Raw genomic sequence first — 21,875 nt, 5'->3', positions numbered from 1 at the left:
CTGTAAGATAGAGTAAATAAAGCAAGCAAGTAGAAGTAGTTTTCTCTTTATATGCTACACTCCCACGTGATTCCACTGTTGTGCAAACAGAAGCGCTACGCAGCACCTACAGACAAAAAGCTCACCCACAGCACAGAGAGGCTTACTTCTCCAGACTCTTTGGAGGCAATAGTTTCATTTATTACCAGTTCACACAACTAACCCCAGCAAGCATCCCTGACAAGAATCAAGCCCACTCCCCATGTGAACTCCACTTGCAATACCAAACGGCAGCAGCATTCCAATAATCATTGAAAAAAAGGTGATGTTGACCATCAAGCAGAAGAAAAATAAATAAATAAAAAAAAAGTTAAACAGCTTCATTTAACTACTCTGTAATCCAAACTAGGGATTTCACATAGTGGCAATTTCATCAGATCCACTAGAGGTATGTTAAGAGGAGCAGCTAAAAGCCTCCCATCCCATCTGTAAGGAAAACCTTCCTCTGCAATTAACTCTTAACCCTCTCTTGCATCACTCTGCCTTTGTTTGCACCAGCTATCCTTGACGTGAGACAAAATCCATGCTCTCTTCTCCTACCCTGCATACATATACATCCACAGCTCCTAGCACATGCTTTCTGGGACACAGTTACTCAGTATGAAAGTCCAGACACATCAGATGCTTGAATAGTAATTTCTTCAGTGTTTTTTGGATTAGACTTGAAGTCTAATTTGAGGGGAGGTTCAAATAAACCCCACCCTCAGCCCCCAAGTAATCAGATACTAAGATGCCTATGCCTTTAACTTCTAGTTTCCTCCCTGCTGCTTCCCGTTCCATGCATGCATTTGATTTTGTTCTTTTTTATTCAAGTTACCAGACTGGTACTTCCCAGGGTCATGACAATACAATCTCATTTCCTGCAAAGGCACCGTGGGCAAGAGACCAATAACGGAGAGAGCAGCCTGAATTTTTAATCTACAAATGAAAGTGCGAACACCTTTAAACAAAGAAAAACAAAACAAAAAATCTCAAATGAGCAGTGAATCTCAGGGAATAGTCTAGAGATGAAAACATACTCATTTGTAGTCACAAAGAGAGGTGGCCAGTGTGCCTTACAGGAATGCTACCCATCTTCAGAACAGAGTTTCAAGCTAAATTCATTTTACAGAGGACCTCGCTGTCAGCCATGAAGACTTTAAGGATATCCTTAACTTTATAGTGACCAATACCACACAGTTTCAGTGTTACATGACAACCAGCAACAAAAATGCAACTCCACAATCACCTCTGATAATATGATTGTTAGAAGACTTTACTTTTCATCCCTTCCACAGCTGTGCTGATTCTGTGAGAATGTACTAGGAATAAGACTTGCTATATGGGTAAGTTTCACATCGACAGCAGCATAAGCAGCAAACAATCAGACTAGGTCTCAAAGTGCTCTGCTGCTGTCCCTAAAGCCATATTTCAGTGGAAAACTACATTTAATAGTATTTCTAGAGACTGCTCTCTAGAGCAGCATGAAAGAAAAATGTACCAATTCTTCAAGGTACAGATTGTATTAATGTCGTTTTGGCTGCAGACACCCGTCGAGGACATTCAGTCTCCCATTCTGCCACACATTCAGGACATGCAAGTGAAAGAGAAGGTGACAAGAAAGAAGGAATTAGAGGTGTCCTGGTTTTGGCTGAAGCAAGAGTTAATTTTCATCTTAGCTGGTGCAGTGCTGTGTTTTGGATTTGCTGTGAGAATGCTGCCAGCACACTGATGGTTTTGGTTGTTGCTGGGTGATGTTTATACTAAGTCAGGGACTATTTCAGTTTCTCAGGCCCTGCCAGCAAGGGGCTGGGGGGGCACAAGAAACTGGGAAGGGACATGGCCAGGACAGCTGACCCCAACAGACCCAAGGGATATTCCATACTATAGAACATCATGCTGAATATATGAAGCTGGGGGAAGGAGGAGGAAGGGGGGCATCTGCAGCAATGGCATATCTTCCCATTAGGCGTGCTGGAGCCCCGCTGCCCGGGCAAAGGCTGAACACATGCCTGCCGATGGGGAGTGGGGAATGAATCCCTTGTTTTGCTTTGCTTCCGTGCGCTGCTTTTGCTTTACTTATTAAACTGTCTTTATCTCAACCCATGAGTTTTCTCAGTTTTACTCTTCTGATTCTCTCCCCAGTCCCAATGCGGGGGGAGTGAGCGAGCAGCTGTGTGGGGCTGAGTTGCTACTTGGGGTTAAACCATGACAAGAAGTCATGCAGATTGAAAGAGAGAGCATCTTCCCCAAGGTGAGCTCCCTGTACCCTACCAAGCTGCCATCACGATAGAAGCAAGTTTAGCAGACAGGCTACAGGCTCAGGGGTCTAAAAACTTAGTCAATAAGCAGCAAAAGGCTAAGGGGAACCACACACACAGTTTGTTTTGGATTCCTCCTGGATCTTTTATGCACTGTTTGATGAGTTAAAGCTGTTCACGCTTATATAACATAGGAGGCTTCGCTGTACAAACACAGCACTTCTCTCTACTTCCCTGAAGACTTAATAGCCCAAGTATAAAAAAGCAAGGCATTACAGCAGTGCACTCATAAATGAGGAGCTGTTCTCTTCTTCGGCCTTTTTCATAAGCCAAAGCCTCCGTGTATGCCTAAAAATAAATTTATGGCGTAATATGTGCACACAGATAAAGAAAGGAACATGGAAACAAGGCAACACTAGAAAGCATGAACAGTGGGCTCAGCAGTCCAGCAGTGTAATCACTGTAACCTTTTATTTGCCAATATCACACCAAGGGAGAGTTTTACAGAAGGATGTGAAGAATGAGGTTTGCAGACATTAAGTCTTCTCAAATTATGCAGAAGAACAAGAAAGAGTAGGCAATAAAGACTGGCCGTAACAGATGACAAGATGCCAGGTTCACCTTCCTGACAGCATATGGTATGTAGAATGGATAGACTGTGAAAAAAACCTTCCAAAGACAAGACAAGACAAGAAGCTTAAGTCTGATACACAGAGAAAAGGGTGTGAGGGATAAAATACAAAAGGGCTAGGGGAGAAGTATTTAAAGCAACAGGCTAAAGAATTAGTATTTCCAGATGAGTGTGTGCAGGGCAAAAAAAGAAAATAATTGTATTTGCAGGCTGTATCTGTCTTCGGAACACAGTTTTGACACAAACCAGAACCAGCGTAAGAGACTTAGCTGTCCTGGAGGGAAGAGTAGGCTGCAAAGCAGCATCAGAAGCACTGGTTAACACTGAACACACCTCTTCATTCAGCTATTGAACACAACTCTAAAATCAGCCCCTGACCAAATTAGTCAGCCAGCTGGCTGAACACACACCAGTCACACACAGCAGGTTGCCTAGAGTCCTTATTTCTCACCTGTTCTTCTGACAAAGCAGTGGCAAAACACAAATAGAGGCTATCCAGTAATTTTGAAACCAAGTTTGCACCCACAGGACAGTAGGCTCTATGTAACACCACCACAGGAGCTACACTAACCTAGTCCCTGAGGTGACTGGACCCCATTTACTGGAGCAGATAGTTCAGAGGAGGAGAGCCCGTGCTGCCACATGCGACTGCCACAGAAGGCAGCACTGAGTGGGAGAAATGCTGCAGTGCAAAAACCAGAACCAAACAGCTTCTGCCTCATCCAACAACCACATCGTCATGAGGCAGTCCATTCTCTAGGCATCCAGTGCTGCTGGTTGGCCAGTGAGAAGTAGAACTGAGGGAAATAAATGTTTTGCTAGCACTAGTACAGTTAAAGTATCTTGCTCTATATGGCATCACGAGTACTGACGAGCAAGCTACTACACAGTATTGTCCTCAGCTAGATACCCAAACCAGCTGGCCTTATTTATGGACAACATGAAAATCTTTACGTAAAGGCTGCTTCTCTTCACCCTCCCCCATTTTACTAACTTCTAAGTAAATAAATAAATAAAAAAAACAACATAAAAACAAGAACATCAATTGGAGAATGTTTAGTTCCAGTTCCCAAGACAGCCACAAGAACCGGTACATCTGCATCCAAGAGCACTATACTGCTGCACAGACCCCCAAGTTTCCTAACACTTCAGAAGAACCGACACCACTCACCAACCCTGCCTTGATGCCGATGGCCAGGACATTTACTGACATTATTACAGCTCACACCTCTAAACAGCAGACAGATTTGAAAGGGGTTACCCGATTGGTTCCATTAATTTCCTTGGTGGTACCTATGGTGGCATACATACCACCAATCCTTGAGCTGAAGGCAATGCTGGTAGCAGACACCAACTTCTGTGGTTGCTTCAATTCCACTTAAGCCTTCAACTCACAGGCAACGTTCAGCCTGAAGGTCTCTTTAACAGTAACTTTCTAGCAGCTTAGGTTTGGGTTTTTTTCTGGAGACGTACCTACCAAACACCCTTGTGATGCTTTCTATATGCAGTCTAGGAGCATCTTTGAGTATTTCTATTTAAAAAAATAATTTTATATATATATTTATTGGTGTTCTTTGTCGACAGCTTTATTTGATTCCTCTGCAGTTGTTTTCTGAGCTTAGTACATATGCAAACTGTGGAGAATGACAGAACCGCCACACTGACCTTAGAGAAGTTCAGCAAGGCCACTGACAAAGACTGCTGCACTCTACATCAGAATACCAATTCTAAATCTGGGGGAACTTCAAAAAATATTCTTCCTGCCTCACTCCTGACCTAGGTTATTCAAATATAGCACCATTACAGACAAAACCAACACACACATACAATCTCTCAAAAATAAAACTCTTCAGATCATGTAGTTAGGAAAAAAAAGAAAAAAAGACTGCATTGGATACAGCCTCGACTTAAGGAGGCATATGTATTTTTACTATATATGTAAACACACATACCCAGACCTATGCAGAGGTATGTTTATTTTACCTGTTTCACTTTTCCACGTTGTTATTTTAGACTATCTGCAAGTGATACTTTTTGTTACAAACTTACAATGCTACAGAAACAACTAAAAATGCAGTAACATTCCTTTTCATCACATCCCCAGTTTCTAACAAGTTAAAGGGACAGTTTAAAAGATCCTACTCGCCTAGCACACCAGTAAGGTTTATGGAGGAATGCTCTAACCTTGCCCCACTCAAACTTCCAGCTTATTCTAATTCACTATCTAAGAGGTGATGATGCCTGGATGTATTTAAAAGACATGTAGATGTGGCACTTAGGAACACAGTTTAGAGCTGGGCTTCACAGTGCCAGGTTAACGGTTGGACTCCATGTTCTTAAAGGTCTTGTCCAACCTAAACAATTCTATGCTCTGAAAAGGGCGGTGACACTTACAGGAACAAATCAGCCTTCTTAAAAGAGGTTTCAACACTGGATTTTTATTCCAAAGCTGCTTAAAAACTCAAACTACTACAGCTGCTACGGCAACCTAAACACATTTGAACTGTCACATGAAGATCATCGTATCAGTTCAAAATGGCTTCAAGTAGACAAATATTTTTGACAACGCTCCTTATGCTAGGAAATGACTCAGGCATTGATCTCTTTTCATACATTTTATTGAGTTTCGTCATAGCACAGATGTGACAGAATGAAAAGGAGGAATTCAGTAACCCAGGCAGGCCTCCTCCTCTTCTTTCTGAAAGGCAGCTCCCAGAGCCAGAGTCAGTTCTCACTGCTCAGTAAATCTGACTGCTTTGGATTACAAATTCCAGAAATAAGGAATGACGTACTTCCAGCCATTTAGCAACTTGTGGCATTCATAAGTTGACCTTCAGGTAGTAATACCTTTTAATTAACATTTGTAAAATATCATTTTCATCTTTCCAGGTAAATCAATCCCTTTACCTGTCATTTAATCAATTGCCATTTAGAAAGCTTTTTACATTTATCAGCATCAATCTGACATGCAGTTGCCCAGACCTTCTGCTGTCACCTGGGTTAGTTTCCCAATGACCTTACATAAAAGCAACACACTCCATCTTACTTTCAACTTGCTACAAACAGTTTTATTTACATCACTCCTGAGCCTTTGAATTACCTTCACAAAGCAACTGTCTTTGCAATACATGGAAAAAAACCCTAACATAAGATTTCACCTCTGCAAGGCTTTATCTACAGAGATAGTTAGCAAGGAGTTATTTACCAGCATAATTGTACCATCTGGCCAGTTTGCAACATAGTCTTTTATTTCAGAACTTGTACTTAGAACATCATCTGTCCAAAAATGCAGATTTTGTGGTTAAAGACGTAAAAAAGGAGATTTAAAAAAATCCCACAAAATCAAACACAACAACAAACCTCCTCCAGCAACTTAAATATTTAATTTTCATATTCTGGTATTCATACTTCAGTACTGGTATTCCTCTACTCTCCTTTATGATAAATCCTAGTAGCCTTCAATTCATGCAGCTATGCCAGAGTTCCCTACGAGGCTAAATCAGATATATATTACGCTTACTGAATTTTCTTCATTCATAGCTTTGTTAAATCCATCTAAAGAAAGCTTATTTGTCACAATTTATTCTTTGAAAGCTTTCAAAGCTGCTTGCTGTTCACGATTCTATCATTTCTTCTGACAGAGTCTGTGGGTCACATTATCCCATCTGTTGCTTTCTTAATACACTAAGTAGAAACTGCAAAGATCACTCCTTTCCATTTTTGATAACTGCCATGTTTGCTTTTCCTAGTCCTCTGAAACACTCCCACCTCTTCTGAAGATTAAGCAGCACTACAGGTGTTTCTATGCCTAACGTCAATGATTCATGACTCTTCAGAAATAACTGTCAGTATTTTGTTCTTAGTTAAGTATACATAACATCCTGGTTACACGCTTTCTCATACAGATACACTTAAGGAAACACTGCGTTCTTTCAAGCACATTGTCTGCTCACACCAGCTCCTAACTGCCTTTACTGCACTCTCCCTTATTCCCCAGTTCCCTGGTTTTTCTTCAGTTTTCTTCAAAAGAGATTTTAAATACTGATATAATCTCATTTACTGTTGGACCTGCTTGCCACCTAGTGTTCTCCATCCCAAATGCTTTCAGGAATCCTTATGTGCTTACCATAGAGCAATTTCTTTCTTTTTTCCTCATTCTCCCCCAGACTTAACAGCATCTTCTCATTTGGTTTGCACCCTGCCCCCTGGCAAGGCATTGAGGAGGAGATGGGCCCAATATTAAAACCATCCCAAGGGATTCAGTGAGTTATACCAAAGTCGTGCTTTTGTCCATGAAACTTAAATGCCTTTAGATTGCATTTAGCTCTTACCTGGCTGGATCTGGGTAGATGGGATGTTCCCGGGACCCTGCTCCATCATAGCGGGATAATGAAATGAGGGAAGACTCCAGTAACCTCCTAGAAAGTAAAAACATGACAAGGTCAAAGACCGTTCAGGAACAACCCCCCTGTTTATGCCCTACTTTCTGAAGTCTCTTAAGGCTATTTCTATCATCAGTGCTGAGAATTCTGCAACACACTGAATCACTCACTGATGGCATAAGTGTTTTCACCACACAGCTATTCGAAGTGTAATATTCTCACTGCACAGGAGAAAGAACACCTCAAGAAAGAGGAGCAGTCCCAAACCTGCTTCCAAGTTTCAAGAGAAAGATGCAGATGATACTCGTCCTTTGAAGACAAGCCATCCCAATTTGTCAGGTCCATAAACACTAATGCTGCATTGGCCATCTGTCAATCTTACATACTCAAAAGGTGGCTAGGCAGGGAATGGGCCAAGGAGCATGGGACAAAGAACACATCTCAGCCCATGGACGTTAAGGGCACCGCTGGTGCTTATTCACAGTACGATATTCAGTCTTAGTCTCAAGGCTCAGAAAGAAAGGTTTTCAGCTAAAAAAGAAAAAAAAAAAGTTCATCTCCTCTGTAGCTTGATCAGCCACAGGGAGAAATACCAAATATTCACGCAAGAAGTAAATGTATGCAAGTGCAGCCAGACAGCTTGAATATGCGAGAAGTGAGTCTGAGTCATGAAGGCAGCAGAATCAAAAGTATATAGCAGGAACACGTTCTCCACCCTGGCTTCTACATGCACCCCTATCTAGCTTCGCGTCATAAAGCAGAGGATGGAATTGTTTCAAGACTGACTCATTCAAGCCTGTTGCAGCCATTAGGTTAACACAAGAGAAATTATTTGGGGTGGGTGTGGAGAGGGGAAAAAAATCAACTGCCAAAGTTTATAAGGCTGCTGAGTTCCCTTTCAAGTCTTTTTGCTTTGGAACTCCTGCTAAATTTTGTTTTCTGGTCTTTCTTAACTCTAATGAAAACTGTTGTGGTTTGAAAGTCAGGCATCCAACACCACATCTGTTCTATTCACCCCCACACACAATTGGTGAGGAAGATTTGAACCCATCAGCCTCAGGCCCACACTCCTAATCTGCAGTTAGCACTTGCAAGGCAGGACAGCAAGCATCAACACAGGAAGCAGGAAGAAGGACCAGATATAATCCACACTCAGCTCCCTATTTCTAGCTAGCTAAAGACAGTAGAAATGCAAATGAGACATGTTCTTTTCCAGCAGCAACCCCCCATCAGGATCTCAAGACAAATTTTCAGTGCCTTCCAGTAATCAAAAAGAGATATTTTTTGTTACTTCAATTTTGTGTTATAAATCTAGACTACCAAAAACAGCAAGAGATCGCTCCAGTTACTTGGAAAGGCATGTGCCATCTTGAGAGACTCCATACTGGCCGCAAAAGCACTGGGACTCCACAGAAGGCATGAAATCCTGTCCCCTCTGGCACAAAGTTGCTTGGCAACCATTTGTCTTATTCAAGAAGAGTTATAAGTCTCTGAGACTTTGAGATGAATTAATTCCCCAGGTTACTGAGTCAAAAACTCTAACCTTCAACACTGCTAGATATTAGGAATCCCTTGGCTCCCCAGAAAGGTACCATACTTCAATCTTGCTTTACCAAACCCTCTCTCGTGCTCCAAATACATAAATCAGTATATGCAAAAGCAGCTAATCCACAACAAACAGTGCAACAGCTTTACACGGTATACCCTGAAGTCCTACACCTATAAGGGATACCTACCACCTGCATCATATATAAACTGGTTTTATTCCTTCTAGAGGGAAAGGTAGGCAGAATAAAGTTAGCAGAAGGAATATGCTACCTATTACATCAGCTCACCCCTTTCTAAACCACTGGCTCAGGAACTGGGTTACTGCCACCGCAACACCAACATGCTTTTTAGAAGTCTGCTCTTCCGAGCTGCTTCTGCAGAGCCCTGCAAAGCCAGCAGTTTGCAAGCGGCCTGGATGTGCTGAGGCTACCAACCTACTGGACCATCCTGCCTAACCACTGGGCTTAATGGGAGAGAAAGAAGTTCCCACAGCACACAGACCCTGGCAAGGCCACAACGCTAGAAAGAGCGGCTGCCTCCTTACAGATGTGAGCAACCTACACACCACAAGTGGCAAGTTTGATGCCATTTCCCTGCAATGCCTACGGTGTCCTGATAATGTGCACACACAAATAATCATCAAACTCATCATCCTTGTCAAAAGTCTTGCTGCCTATACGATACATATGCCACCCTCTTTCCCAGCCTTTCAGGGTCTATCCACTAAGCGACACAGCAAAATCAGAGCCACAAGGGAAGGTGACCAGTACACACTGCATGGCTCAGCCAGGCTCTGGTAGAAAGGAATCTCCAGGTATTCTCCAGCCATATTTCTCTCCTCACCTTTGCAAAGGCTGGCAATTGCACAAGAGCAGCATTGACTTAAGAGGGATCACCTTCAGAAAGCTGGCAGCAGCTGCACTGGAGAAAATCAAAATATATACCAACCAGAGGACACCAGAAGGGTGCGGAGGCAGGAGCAGGGACACATCGCAGTAACTTGGCGTGGGTCTGCCAGGAGTCCGTCTGCTTGGCTTGGGAACAGCACTTTGGGGAATCTATAGTTCTCACCACCCCATCTGATCCTTGAAACAAATACTGGAAAAGCCTTGCTCTACCAGGTACCTGGCACCTCAGATGAGAACTGATAACATGTTACTGTAGTAAAATACAAACCAAGAGCTACCTGAGCCTCAGGGCCCTCTGATTTTACCTAAACAGCCTGCAACTCCACCCTGTGAAGCAACAGGAGCTGCTGTTTGAGGAGCATGTTCTTCACCAGACGGGCTCCCCAGGAAGACAAGCAGTTATGGGGTTGTGGGGACCAGGATGACAAACACATTCTGTTAAAGAGGACCCTCTCCAAGGCTGCGCTGCCCGAGCAGAACAGTCTCAGCTAAGACGGCCTTCCCAGGAGAGCCTGCCAAGACCAGACTCGGCTCCTGCACTACCTCCCATCAAGGCACACAAGCCACATACTAGGGCCACATTCAGATCAGGTGGACAAAGACAATCCAATTAACAGTAACTGCTAAAAGCTATAGCTGATTTTAAGCCCGCCTGGTAGTTCTTAATTGTCCTACAACTGTGTCCTCTGAGATCAGAGAGCAACAAACAGGTAGATATAAATACATATAATAGGCAAAAAAAACAAAACAAGGCAACAGGCAATCTCATGAGATCCAGATGGACCAACTCTGTGGTTAATGCTCCAGAGAACAGCAATACTTGTACTGAAAACCGTACAACTGAACACAAATAAAACCTATTATTTAACTAACTCATTCTAGACTGAGCCCTTGAGGCCCAAGTTAGAGATCTGAACACATTTGCTACTGACAAATGGGTTCAATAATAGATACACTGTTATAATCATCAATAAAGTGTCCCATCTGTGACACTGGAAATGTAACCTACTGTCTCCCAGGAAGATGCAGATAAATGTTTTTCAAGTAAGTCATGCTGCACTAGATCAAGTCTTAGGTGCCACATTCGTAGCTTTTGCCACCTGAAGTCCCAGAAGTGACACAGACTATTTGTTTTCAGTAAGCCCAAAGCGTAAGGTAGCCCAACACCCTACCATGGTAAATGCTGAGGCTGAGAACAATTCTCTTAGGGAAGATAAACATAATCCACTGACGAATAGAAGCAGCTCTGTTAAAGGGAACTGCTAGCCACTAAACATCTATGTTTCCAACAGAAGCATGCAAATAGAGAACAGAAACACGTATCACTTGCACCTCCTTTTGAAACATTTCAGTAGGGTGTTTGACTCCTGAATCCTTTCTGCAGCTTACAGCACCCTCTTCCTCTCACATCCCCCCCCATTTTTGTTACCCAGATATGTAACAGGCTAACACTAGGCTCTGTGGAAGCAATTGCTCCACTATCTCTGTCTAGACAATATGAAATTGTCACAAATGACATCTGAAGTACAATTAGCAGAGAAACTGCAATTTCCACTCTCCTCCCCCGCTCACCAGGAAAAATTAAAAAAAAATATAATAATCACACATTATCATCCTCCAGGTTGTCAGTCAATGCCGCATGATGATTAATTCTGCTCACCCTGAGAGATGCTTCTGGCCCAGCTTGCTAAAATAGGAGGAGGGGGATTGTACTTTTTCGTTGGTTTATTTTTTTTATTAAAACTACTGCAAGCAAGAAGATAAAAATTGCCTCTGTTCAGCAGCACAGAGATCTCAGCAGATTCCTCTCCCAGACACCAGTAGCTATGGAACTGCCGCTCTACACTCAGCCTGGTACCTCAGGTCTGAAAACAGCAGCAATCACTAGCGATGGGGGAAAGGAAGCAATGTCCAAGTTACAGGACACCTTTAGACAAGGGAGAGAGAAAGAGAGTGCACGCACGCAAAACACTACAAGCAGAAAAGGGAAATTTCTCAGAAATGAAGCAGCTGAATGCCAGAAGCTGCAGCCTGAGGGGGAAAGAAGCCATGAAGCAGCCTCCTCACAGCACATCAGCCATTGAACTATACTCACACTCTCCCCACGGGGGTGAGGATCACCACCAAAGCCTCTTGGGACAGAGTGATTCATCTCAACAGGCTTTGAGAAGGCATTAAATGCAGCAAATTTAACTTCTCAGTTTCTAAGGATATGCAGTTCCTACACCACATCTTAAATTTGCTGTCACAGCACGCACATTACTGAGTAGCACTGCTCCACGTGACACCGAGGGAAGGGCTTGCTTTCCTTAAAACCAAAAGGGTGTTCAGTCAGCAGCCATCCTTCCTAAGCTGCTGCTGCACACCAGCCACCAGAGCAAACTAGTAAAATGAAGCACTCTTAAGGACAGCAAGCACATATACCCTTTCCGTAGTCTCAGCCTTCAGCTATGAAAACAGCTTAAGACAGAGCAATTCTTAGTTATCCTTCAAAGCACAAGTTATATTGACAAATTTGGCAGCTTCCAAGATTCCTCCTGTGGTTTTCCATCTTCCCTGGAAAGGTTTTTATATTCCATATTGCCCATTTGGAGGTGAAATTACCACACTGCTTCATATTCATCATTCTTCCAGCCCCCCAGTTTACAGCCAGCACTCAGTTCTCCTGAGTGCTTGTCCTTAGATGTGCTCCTGGGGTTCCTCATATGAACGTAATGAACAGCAACAGTTTAAAACCAAATTCCTTTCAGTCATCGTCCTCTTACAGCAAGGCAACGTTTAACTTAAAAATAAGAAGAAAGCCAAAACTTAAAGACAGCTGATTTTTTTCCAGTTGCCCAGTAACTCTGCCACCCTCTCTCAAATCCAAGGCTCAATTATTAACTGTTAACAAACCCAATTAATTCTTGGAGATCAATTAAAGCCTTGACAGAACACTGGAAAACTATTCTAAACAAAAATCTCAACCAACACAATCCAGTGGCTGTAGGGTTGGGTTTTTTTCCTTCCCTTTTCTCAGAAGAATAGGGAAAAAATTATTTCAACATGTCTGTATTGTGTTGCCTACTTTCTAAGAGCAAATTGAAATCACATAAGCAGAAACCATCAAGCATTTTGTTCCATAGCTTCATTTTCCATAAAAGTTTTGTGGTTCTTGTCAAACAGAAACACACTATTGCTATCACCAGTTTCACATTCAAGCTTAAAATAAAAAAAGCAATCAGTATGCAGTTCTAAAGATTGCCTGAAAAAATGATTTCTAAAATTAAGTCCTTAACATAATCTGCTCTGATACCTCTACGCTAACATTTCTAGACTGTTTCAGCTTTCACATGGTTAGACATATTTAGCCTGGCATCAAGACTGAATTAAGACAGGTCAGAAGCAGGTGATCAGAAAAGAAGAAACAGTCAAACAAAATAGTGAAACTTTCCTTAAGACAGTTGCGATCATCTACAAGAGATAAATACCCTGATGATTTAACTACTGATGAAAACACCCACTTGTGCAGTTCTCCGAGTTAGCTCCTCCATCCCCTTGTTCATATCTTTGCCATACAACTTACCCTCAGTGAGGAACGAGGGCTGGTAGGCTGCCTTTCCTACGAGTATCCAGGCCCTGTTAGGCATTCTTGTCATCACTTTTTTTCTTTTTTTAAAAACTTATTCCACACAATGAACACCTTTTGCAAGAAAATTTCTGTTCTTTAGGGAAAGCAATAACAGCAAAGATGAGATACATGATCATAGATACGTGCCAAATACAGCCTTTGTAGAACACTTTGGCCTGCTTGAGAAAGAACTTGCGCTAACTGAAGAGCAATCCGTGACAGAGAAGACATCCTTCGCAGCTGGAGATATGAAGCTGTCGGAGAAGCAGGTTTGATACAGGACAGAAGTTATCACAAAGAACATTTTCCCCCCTTCACTGAATCTGGGCAAGAATCACCTGGAAAACTAGCTGTAAGGATTTCTCAGTCAGCAAACAGATAGCACATCAGGTCTTCAGCCAGGATGGGAAGTACATTTGGGAAGGAGTGAAGGGAAAAGGATCACAATTACACAAACAAAGAACTGCAAGTAAGAGTTCCAACAGCAGAAACAAGCATTGGGAATTGTCTTCTCCTAATCACACAGCAGGGAGCCAGTTTCAAGAAGAACATGGTTAACCCTTTAAAGTTTACCTACTTCAGTTCAACTAGAAAGTAGTATCACATGACTAATTATGCTATTAATGCACCTCTGCTCTTGGACTAGGAACTCCAACCTCCATTTACCACCTGATGCCACAAGAGCTACACATCACCTTTGAAGCTCATCACAGAGGAGGTCAGTGGTTCTGAGGAAAGTGACAAATTATTTAGTTTTTTTTAAGTTGACCCAAGGTCACACGCTTAATCTATTACCTCACCTGCTGACACAGGCCATGCAAGGAGATGAGCGAGCATTATGCAGAGGTCCTCATCCTACAGCACCAGGGAATAACTAATGCCTTATTTCAGCAGGTGAGAGGAAGCATACATCCATGATAGACATTAAAAAAGGTCAAGAGCAGCTCTGGCAGCACTGATTACTTTGGCAATAACTCCAACATGAAAAGAACAATCAAAGATCTTGCACTTTCATTTTGCAGGGGCAAAACTTGAGGGGCAGGGAGGGAAGAAGAAATTTATATCAGCTCAAGCTACTGCATGTCCTATTTTGCTCTACAGTGGCAGTTTTATACCAGTGCTCAGAATGGGACAGGCACCACAGGCAAGCTGAAAACTGACATCACATTCCTCCATCTAGGAGGAATCGCATGCACCCTTAACGGCATACAATTATATCAGAAATTCAGCTAGAGGGAATTGGTTCCTAGTCATCATGGTTATAATAAGCTAATTGAAACCATGGCCAAAACAGAGCCACCACACTGCACTCCCTCAGCCTGCAGACAGCTTTAGTCTTTTGAGGCCTCTTCTACCTACCTTCATATGTATAAGGTCTGCTTCAAATTCTCCTTGTTCCGGGAGTTCCCAGCTCCACAGATTGTGTGGACAGCAGAAATCTCTGCTTACCCACGCACGCAGATCTGCGTCAGCTTCTGGGATAATTACATAGGGCTCCTGCTTCTCCATAGGGAATTGAAGAGGAGGTGTCTTTCCTGAGGGGGCAGAAGCCGTACAGTTATCTCCATAGGCTTCTAAGGCTCTGAAAACAGAGGTCTCACCACACATCAATCACTTCCTTTAAAATGCTCTTGTTCAGGCTGGAGTAACTAAGAGAGTCAGGTCAGCAGATGACTGGCAGGGTAGTTCAGCCACTTACCCCAGCCGCCCCACATCAGGAAGCCAGGGGAAGGATCTGATACTAATGCATTTCAAGCCGAAAAATGAGTCAGTTTCCTGGCAGATCATGAACCCTGTTTATTCACAGCCTTCAGTTCCAGCAGGTGCTTTCTCAAGAAGAGCAAGGGAGGGGGTCAGTTACATCACCACACAAACAGCCATTTGGCTCAATCAGTTAAATATGTATGTGGAAAGTGTTTAAAATGCATGTTAGCTATTCAACAGACCAGAACAGCTCAACTGGAGAAATCTATAGAGTCATCACTGTTTTGGTTACAGTTGTATTACTGAGTCAGATCACAGGTCCCTCCCTCTCCTCTTGCTCCAGGCCCAGAGGAGGTGCATGCTACTCCAAGTTCTCCAGCCCAGATTCCATAATAAGGAGTGAATAATTGGATGAGGGCACTTTGTCCCCAGGCACACCATGCTGTGTGCTTTTATGAAGAGCGTGAAGAATGAGCGCATGCACGCAATATATGTAAGTGACTGCACATCTAATGATTAAGGCTTGTATTAGCATAAAAAAAGAAGCACGCTCTACTGCCGAAATCTCCAGCTCCTCCCCACGTCCAGGAAAGCTGAAGAGCTTTTAGCTGAGCAAGCAGACCCGAAATAGAAGGTCTGAGGGCCTGCCCATCATTTGTTTCTCAGCAAAAGGAAAAACAAAACCAAACCAAAACTTTAACTTTACTTATCTGCAGAGAGACAACAAGCTCTATGAATCACAGTTAGATAGTTTAAACATATCAAAGACCACCATTAACCATAAACTGAGCATCACCCCCTAGACAGAATACTACAAGTACATGAACTCAATGCATGGAAGTAATAAATGTGAAAAGGAGCAACTGTTCCAGGTCAAGGCAGCTTGTCCGGACATGTTGCCCTGCAGGAGCTGGATCGGGAAGCCGCAGGGAAGCCACCTGCAGACAGCACAGGAGACGGCCAGCCTAACAAAGGAGGGCTTTCAAGCAAGGAAAGCTATTCACGCGTCTTCCCTGTCTGTAGGAAAGGTGTGAACTGATACGTTTCATGGTATCCTCAAATAACTATGTGTTTGAAGCCAGCTGTCTTTCAACTTCTAAGCAAACTATGTTTACTTAAGATCTTTGTTGTATGGTCATCTCATACAGGCCTGCCTCCAAAAAAACTCCAAGATGAAAAACAGACAAGCAAACAAACAAAAAAAAACCATCCCAAAAACCGAAACAGCCCACCCAACTCTAGAGCAGAAGCGAAAAAGTAAGCCGGTTTGGAAGCATGTACCTCTTCCACCCTCATTAATGTCACTGGAATCCAGTTTCCACAAGTTCCCTTGCTGCCATGCTGGAGCAGGTGAACACAAAGTCCCAGAACAGTCCCATAGACAGACACACCTGTAGGGAAACAGCTCTCTCTTTCCTGGAGACTGCAGAGAAACAAAGTTTACCTGATTCTTTTATAGGTGAACTCCTCATTACTAGGCCTGGACTACAAAAAAAAAAAAAAAAAAAAAAAAAAAAAAAAGGAGGGAGAAGGGCCGTGGTCTGCCTGGGGAACCACCATGATGGTATTTGAGAAAGCAGTTAGTTCTATACCTGCTTAATTTGCAAGTCAAGCTGCTCCAAAAGTAACATGGGAAAAAGAATCTCATTTTGTGTGCTACAGTCATTGCTCTACACTTAAATTCAGGCCAAGAAAAAGAAAAGGCGGCTTAATCCTTTCTGGAAGTTTGGCGAAGACTGCACATGCTCAGCTTTCCCAAGTACTTGGGGAAGCTCGGCAACAGGGAGTGACCTCTATTAGTCACTGCAAGAAGGAAAGCACAAGGCATAATTTTTTCCCCCACCATCTCTCAGTAAGGAAGTAAAAGGGCTCTAGCAACCTTATATTATTCTTAAATCAGGAAACCAGCAAAGGCAGGGGGAGGAAAATTTGTGCAAGAGAACAGGCACCTCTTTCACTTGTCCTACATAACAACTATCAGCAAATTCAAAAGCTCAAACTTCTACCACACCAGTAAAAAAGTCTTTCCTGCCCACACAGAGGCAGCAGGCTCCATCTGGAAAAAACCCACAAAGCTGGAAGGGTGGCAGCAATAACCTCAGAGCTCACGTAGACTCAACTGACCACTTAGGCATCACGGCAGCCTCTCCTACAGTTCAGGACGTGGTTAAATTCTCATCATAAAACTAATTTGTATTTCCCATTTTTAGAAAAGGCCAAACAATACTTGTCGTTTGTCCACAGCCCGCACATCTCACCCATAAAAATAGCTAATTATGATGTCTAAATGTTCAGGTCACCTTCCCATTATCACTTCACATGATGTTTGGCACTGACAAATTAGGTCTTTGTTCATTTCTATACAGCCAGGCTAACAATTCCAGGAATCATTCCACCACCCCACGATGTTGGCCTTCTCCCCTCAAGTACCTCTTTCCCAACCACAAATCCAAAACTCTTGTCTCTGCTTGCAAAGCCCTTCGTAACTTCTATTTTAGTTCCTCACTAACTACTGAGGTAATATTTACCTCTATCACCATCAATTTTCAAGAATTGTAGCAAGCATCTTTGCGATTATTTCTTACTAAGCCTGAAAACAGCACAGCATAAATTGTTCCAAAACTCTCACGTTACAGACAGAGGCTACAGAGGTTTGCCAGAGAAATCCTTCTTCCCACAGCGCAGATAAGGCCTACACACCGTAAGTTTAAACAAAATGGTGAGCCCAAACTACAAATGCCAGGACAGAGACTAGCAAGGTTTCCGTAAGTAATGGGCCTGAATGTAACGGGGTGGGCAGAGAGGAAATGGGGTAGGTCCATTCAGACATGGCACAGGCCGTGTTCCCACTGACGTGCACCCCGAACAGCCGGCCGTGCTGCCCCTCTCTTCTCCACACCAAAGAGCTGTGCCCTCCTCCTGCCCAAGTCCCCCTTTTCCAGTGAACTCAGCACGTCACCACTGCAACAGATATTAAATACTTGAATAAGCAAGCCACAACTGCTGTAAGCAATTAGGAAAAAAATAGTAACAACGTGGGTTTTTGAAATATGGTACAAACCAAGGCGGAATACACTAGGTACGTGCTTTGTCTCCACCACAATACACATTTTGCAGCTTTAGGTAAGGCAATGCCCTCCTGCTTTAGTTCCCTTAAAAAAGTAAAGGGGGTAGCACTACCTTCTTCCCTTATTTTGTCAGTAAATTTCAGTCACAGAACTGTCTCCTAGTAGGTAACTCTGAATCCACAGCAGGGGGCAAGGAAATGCTCTGTTGGTTTTGTTTTTAAGGCTAGGATATGAGTGACATGCACCTTTTCACTCAGTGCTGTACACAGCGAGAGAGCTACCAGAAGCCAATACACGCAGAGATCTGAGCAGCCTGGTCATTTAAATCAAAAACCAGAGCCGCACCTCAGAAGCTCAGGCTCCAGCACGAACAACAAGCTGTAAGAGTGACAGTACTCTTCTCCATCTCACATACAGCAGTTGCTGTTGCTGGGCAGGAATGGGGGTGTTCCTACCCTGTCAATCTACTTTAACCACAGACATTATCAAATTTTTTAACCAGAACACATAAGCTAACTAACAAATACTATACGGACACACGATTTTGTTTAACAATCTGCACATAATCTTGAAGAAACAGAACACACAAATTACTTCGACTCAGGACGTCCCACGCAAAGCACTACCAAGAATGATTAACTGAAGTAATTGCTGCTGAGGACAAAGCAACTCTGAAGAATAATTACATCCTGGAAAGTTGGCAACACAAGACTCTTGCATTCAAGATGTATCTGATATTTGTTGGACAAATAGCCAAAGATGTGTCCTTAAGTGAACTACCTTCATTATAATACTAAAAATGACACCCCTTACACCAGATACCCTGGCCCACAGAGACCCTTCCTCAATGAGCACGCACAGTTAACCAAACCATTAGGTAGACTACCATCCAATCAGTGTGAGAGGGCTAACAAATTAATATTCATGTCATCGTGTATAAATCTGATTGTAGAAACTACCAAGGCGTGCTAGTTCACCAAGCACCCAAACTTATGCAACTTTGTATTAAAGTCAGTATCTCATATTCTTAGACTTTTTCTTTGATTTCACACACTGGGTAACAAACTCTCTTTTCAGACAACAGACTGGCCCCCAGTTTGATGACAAATCAACAATGTAGGACAAGAGGCATCCCCTCGTGGCCATGAGTAAACCATGCCTATTTGCATCAGGACAAAAAAGCCAAACAAGCCCAAACATATTCACAGCTTCCTTATGGAAAAGCCCAAAATTTAGGTCATAGCTCAAGGCATACTTGAACAAGAAAATAAACAAAACCCCGTGGAAAAGGTGACCGCCCAAGTCTCCAGTCAACGTCTGCAAAGCATTCCTCCAGAAAATAAGCCCCATATTATGGAAGTCTTCTGAGGACAGATGAGCAGCCATTTAAATGCAAACAAAACCTTTGAGAAGGCAGACTCCAAGGAAAGGTCTGCTTCAGGCTTAGCAGGCAATGAGCAAGAAGTATCTGCAAAGTTGGTAAGGTCTTTTACAGCTCTAACTCACGGACATTTGCACATCAGAAAGGCGAAATACCTTCTCGCCTCAGATCCACACGTATAGCTTTCAAACCCTTAAGAAAGCCAAGAGGATAAGCTCCTCCCTGGGTTGCGTTCTGTACCAGAGCCATTTCCCCTCCGATTCCCATTCATGCCTTTCTCCAAACACTGAAGAACCTGCAAATGTATGGTAACTAAGGAGATAAGCTGCAATTAAGGACTGGGGGGGGGGGGGAAGGGGTGTGTGTCTGCACGTGGTGCTTTTCAAGCTACCTTCTGTTTTTTTATACAAGAACTCAGAAACTTTCTGGTTCCGCAAGGAGACAGGGAAAGCAAGGAGCAGAAGCAACATTACCCTCTTGTGGCAGCAAAGCAATATGGAAATAAATCCTGAGAAATTCAAACCGGAACAGACTAGGTGTTTCTTTCCATACCTGCGGCAAGTATGGAGAGCTACGTGCTGTCAGAAAGGCCATCAAGACTGGAGAGGGAGCGGTAAGAGCTGGAGGACCTGCTCTGCCCCGGCAGGCGAGGATGGTACCACCGCTCCACACTGCTGCACCTGGGGTTCTGTCAGGCCCCTCTATCCCTGTCGAAGGCAGGGCACAAAGGTCCACGTTCAGCTAATAGGTGAAGCCACCGGTACAGCACTGAAGCCTTTCTAAGAGTAACACAGCACAGCCAAACTCACTTGCACTGTACACCGACACCTGGATCACACAACCCCGCGTATAGCTTTCTCATCCAGACCAAGAGCAACGCAATCCGAGCTCAGGGAAAGGCTAAGTTCACGTCACACAGCAAGAATGCAGGCAGGAGGGACCGCAGACCTCAGACGAGAGCCGACAAAATGAAAGACAGAAATTTGACACTGGACCCTGATACACGGTTCCAGGGAAGCTGGTCTGCACATATCACTTGTGCACAATGCATCCAACAGATTAAAATACATGGAAAAAAGCAATGCCTTCAGTAAGCTGTGCAGTCTTGGCAGGACAATTATTTGCACAGCACTGTGGAATCCACATTTCTATCTCCTCACAAACAAAATAAAGGATAAATACAAAACACAAAAGGTTCCCAGACAATACAAACTTCCCCACCTCACATACACTCCTTCCTATCTTCGTGCAGGGCAAAACCATCACCCAGGCCAGTTTAAAACACTTCTCTGATTTTCAGATAACTTCAATAGTCTACCTTGCCTGCCAAACTAAATAGGTGAGGCAAGGTGAAAACATTATGTATTCGTGAAACACAGGCACAGAAGTTACTCATACTACCATCTACAGAATTTGACCTCTGGAACGAGTACAATGGAGTGGTTAGAGAAGTTTAACATAATTGCCAGACAAAGCTTCATAATGGAAAAATAAGAATAATACGCATTTCCTCATGTTTCATGCAAACCTGCCTGGCAATAGGACAGGGCTCATCTTTTATCTGCAGTAATTCATTCAAATCTCTAGTCAAAATAGGCAGGTAAACACCACCAGAATTGCCCACTTAGTATATTATGAGCAACTAAATCTTGAATGGGTAAAGGACAAGCTTCCCCCTGTGCGTTTTATTTTTTCCCCTTTCTAGGGACTGTTTCACAGGGTAAGGTTTGAAATATGTCAACAGGGACACACATGGCACTACTTGCCCCTAGCATCCATTCTAGAAAGACTCTGGCCTGGGTTGCCATGCCAGAACTCAGAAACACCACAAGATTGAAAACCAGGTTATTTCTTTTTTTGTGAAATAACACACTGTAGATATCACTTGTGTCATTAAAATAGCCATAGAGGTGGCATTTGAAGATCTGGACCGGTTTTATTAGTCAGCATTGCACTGTACCTGTCACTAACTGATGAGCTAAATTCAGTGGCAACCACTGCTAGGACTCGATGTATCATTTTCTTAAGACAGTGGCAGTAGCTCATCTCAAACAAGCAGCTGACTAGGAGAATCCTCTTTCACTCCCTGTTCAGCTTCTCCTTATCAACCTGAATTGGCCCTCACAGCAACAACAGCTTAAAGTAGAGGATCTTCTCCTTCACTAAGAGTACAGTATTAACACAATGTTTCTTCAACCCGTTTCTTAATTAACAGGAAGTTAGAGAAAAATTAAACTAGTTCACCTGTTGCTCAGTTATCTTTCCTTCAGCCGCAGATGCCAATAGCTCCTCTCACCAGATTTATGCAGCACATTTCACATGGCAACTTCAGGGATTTCTGAGGCTCTTTTCATTTTAATGTTA

The 21,875-nt window shown here is 43.1% G+C and overlaps 1 protein-coding gene across 6 annotated transcripts in view; it reads right to left on the bottom strand.

The window, feature by feature from the left end:
- The window catches only part of AMBRA1 (autophagy and beclin 1 regulator 1), a 138,311-nt gene that overhangs the window by 97,165 nt on the left and 19,271 nt on the right, over positions 1–21,875 (bottom strand). For all 6 annotated transcript variants that reach the window (XM_055716120.1, XM_055716117.1, XM_055716116.1 and 3 more), the window contains one exon: positions 7,242–7,328. In XM_055716120.1, coding sequence (XP_055572095.1) covers positions 7,242–7,328 — 87 coding nt within the window. The remainder of the gene's footprint in view (positions 1–7,241; positions 7,329–21,875) is intronic.

This window comes from Falco cherrug, chromosome 7, assembly GCF_023634085.1.
Source record: "Falco cherrug isolate bFalChe1 chromosome 7, bFalChe1.pri, whole genome shotgun sequence".
NCBI classification, from domain to species: domain Eukaryota; kingdom Metazoa; phylum Chordata; class Aves; order Falconiformes; family Falconidae; genus Falco; species Falco cherrug.
Note: the sequence above shows the minus strand (reverse complement) of the source record. Positions and strands in the feature narration are given on the sequence as shown.